Source organism: Empidonax traillii, unplaced genomic scaffold (genome assembly GCF_003031625.1).
Source record: "Empidonax traillii isolate 1590-97213 ecotype Southwest subspecies unplaced genomic scaffold, ASM303162v1 scaffold1953:size47131, whole genome shotgun sequence".
Lineage (NCBI taxonomy): Eukaryota > Metazoa > Chordata > Aves > Passeriformes > Tyrannidae > Empidonax > Empidonax traillii.
In genome coordinates this window covers 1-3110 of record NW_020957146.1, presented here as the reverse complement: position 1 = coordinate 3110, position 3110 = coordinate 1, and the positions used below count along the sequence as shown (strand labels likewise).

General features: G+C 61.5%; 1 protein-coding gene across 1 annotated transcript; it reads left to right on the top strand.

The window, feature by feature from the left end:
• Nucleotides 1-2587: 2587 nt before the first annotated feature.
• LOC114071323 (choline/ethanolaminephosphotransferase 1-like) lies at nt 2588-2947 on the top strand (the record flags this gene model as incomplete). The annotated part of the gene is made up of 1 exon (XM_027909131.1): nt 2588-2947. A coding segment is annotated over exon 1 (339 nt), but the record flags the coding sequence as incomplete, so codon positions are not given.
• Between the last annotated feature and the right edge of the window lie 163 nt (nt 2948-3110).

Sequence of the window (3110 nt, the reverse complement as noted above, 5' to 3'; positions counted from 1 at the left end):
GTCAGGAGGTCCCTCAGGGGTTCACAGGGGGGTCCCTGAGGGGGTGTCAGGGGGTACTTGAGGAGGTGCCAGGGGGTCCATGAGGAGTTTCATGGGGTCCGTGAGGGGTTCATAGGGTGTCCCTGAGGGAGTTTCATGGGGTCCGTGAGGGGTGTCAGGGGGTCCCTGAGGAGGCGTTAGGGGGTCCCTAAGGGGTTTCAGGATGTCCCTGAGGGGTGTCAAGGGGTCCCTAAGGGGGTTTCATGGGGTCCCTGAGGGGTCCCACGGAGGTCGGGGAGTCCCTGCGGGGTGCCGGGGATGCGGTGCCCGGGCCTGGGGGTCCCCGCGCCCCCTCAGCCCCTTCACCCCAGCCCCTTTACCCCAGCCCCTTTACCTCAGCCCCTTCACCTCAGCCGCTCCCGCTCCGCGCCCGCCCCGGCCCCGCCTCCGGCCCCGCCGCTCAGGCTTTTCCGGCCGTCGCAAAACGGGGCGTAAAAACCAAGCGCCGCCCGGTGCGGGGACACGGAGGTAACGGGGGGGACAGGGAGGGGCTGCGGCCGGGCCGGGACCCCCCGGCCCCCGCGGGATCCCCCCCGGCCCCGGGCCGAGCTCTGAGGGAGCGCCCCGGTGAGGGGGGCCCGGGGCTGTGGCTGCGCTGGGCCGGGGCTGTGGGCCGGGGCTGTGCCGGGACCCCCCGGGATCCCTCGGGACCCTCCAGGACCCTCCGGCCCCGCCCGGGGCTCTGAGGGCGCGGGGGAGCCCTGACGGGGAGTGGCCGGGGCTGTGGGCCGGGGCTGTTCCGGGACCCCCAGTGCCCCCGGGAGCCCTCGGGACCCCCAGGAGCCTCCGGGATCCCCCGGCCCCGCACGGGGCTCTGAGGGCTCGGGGGGAGCCCTAAGGGGGGGCCGGGCCTGTGGCCGCGCTGGGCCGGGCTCGGTGGGGGAGCAGCGCTGAGGGGATCCCTTCGCGCCCCTTCCCTCCCCTTCTGTCCCCTTCCCTCCCTCCCCTCTCCCTGCCCTGCCCTGTGGCGGCCCCGGCCGGGGTTTGTTGTGCAGGACGAGGCTCCCCCGGGTTGTTTTCCCCTCAGAACCCCCCGAGTTTTGTGCGCGGGGGGCTCGTGTTTTGTGCCCGGGCCCCACCGGGCCCCCCGCGCCGGCCGAGTTTGGTCTCTCCGGGTGATTAAAGAGGGGCAGTTTTGCTCCTTGCCGAGCTTATCCCCAGCCCAGGCCCTGCTTTCTCCTCTCCCCTCCCACTGAGGTGGCTTTTCACTGCTGGAATTTGCCTTGATGAGGGTGTGGAGAGGCAGTGACAGCTCCTGTTCTTAGACAAGTGCTGACCTTTGATTTCCACAGCTTGTTTTCCCTACCTGCGTGTGGATTTACAGCTCCCTGCCCTCTTCCTACACTTCAACCAGGTTTTCTTCTTTTCTTCCCCCCCTCATTGTCTCCTATAGATAAACAACAAACTTATTTTTAGTTTCCTTTCTCTACTTCCTATGGAGAGTTACATATTTTTCTTTAAGGGAGATGGGACATTGTGAGGGTTCTGGAAAAGCTTTTCCTGACCCTGTACTTCCTTTTCTTTTCTTAAAAAAAAAAAAAAAAAAAAGGATGGAAAAAGATCTGGATAAGAGAAATGTGTGAAATGTTTTTGACCCACTAAAGCTCTCCAGCTCCTGCGTGTTTCTTGAAAGCTGGACAAGACACTGAGCTCTCACCTCAACTGGGTTAAATCTGGAGAGGAGAAAAGCCCCAGGAAAACAGAAATAAGGAACATAAACCTGAAAAAAAAAATAGCTCTTCACTGATTTTAGGTGGCTGTTCAGCGTCACCAAGGAGACAGAGCTGCTCCAAGCCAGTTTAACTTCAGACTTGGCAGGGTTTGGATAAATTTGGGTAAACTTGGAGCCATCAGTTGATAACCTGAGTGGTGTGAGGGACTGGCAGTGACACAAATCACTGCTCTGGGGTGTTCCTGGAAGTGCTAAATCACTTTTGAAGTGCTCAGGGGGCCCTGGGGACTCACCAAGGTGCACCCAGAGACACGAGGGTGCTGCTGCACTGTGCTCTCCAGCATTTCTCCCGTGAGTTCTTGCACTATCTGGTTTAGTCCAAGCTTTCTTAATGGAAAGCTGGTGATAGTAGGAATTATAGATGTATTTATATGTATAAATACAAATTTTGGCTGGTGGCTGCAGGGCATTTGCCCCAGAAGGCAGTGAGGAGAGTAAAGGTGCAGCTTAGCATCATTTTACAGCTAATTTTGTACACTCATTTCTCACATTTCCCTCAGCACCACTCCAAAAAACTTTGTTTTTTAAGGGAGTCACCCTGCTTTGCTGGGGGCTCCTCAGAGCAGCACCTGCCAACTTGAGATACCCTAAAACCCTGTTCAGGTGCTGGAGTGTCACACCCAGACCGTGCTGAGGTGGGAGGGGGGTCCAGCTCTCAGCCCTGCACAGGCCCGTCCCCAAAAGTCACCCCGCGGGCCTGGGACGATCCTGTTGAGCTCCATCACCCCCCCCAGCTGTGCCTTTTCTCCAGGCGGTCCCTGCCACCCCTCTCTCCCTCCTGCAGGATTTATGGTTCTCCAGCCCGGCTCCTTCCTGCCCGAGCACACCCGCTAGGCCATGAGCGGGCACCGGGGTGCCAAGCGGCGCTGTGGGGAGGCCCCGCCGGAGGCCCCGTGGGGCTGCGGGCACGGCCCCGGGGGGGGCTGCGTGCTCAGCAAGCTGGTGCAGCTGCCCACGCCCCCCCTGAGCAAGCACCAGCTCAAACGCCTGGAGGAGCACAAGTACCAGAGCGCCGGCCGCTCCCTGCTCGAGCCCCTCATGCAGGGCTACTGGGAATGGCTGGTGGGCAGGGTGCCCGCCTGGATCGCCCCCAACCTCATCACCATCGTCGGGCTGTTCATCAACATCTCCACGACCCTGCTCTTGGTGTGCTACTGCCCCACAGCCACGGAGCAGGTCAGCTGGGCACCTCTGGAGCAACTGGGGGGGTTGGTGGCACCTCCTGGCAGCTGCCACTGGGTTTGGGTTGGGTTTGGGTTGGGGGTGGTGGCACCTCTGGCAGCTGCCACTGGATCTGGGTGAGTTGCTGCTCTCCTGGCACTGGGTGTGGGTGGGTTCC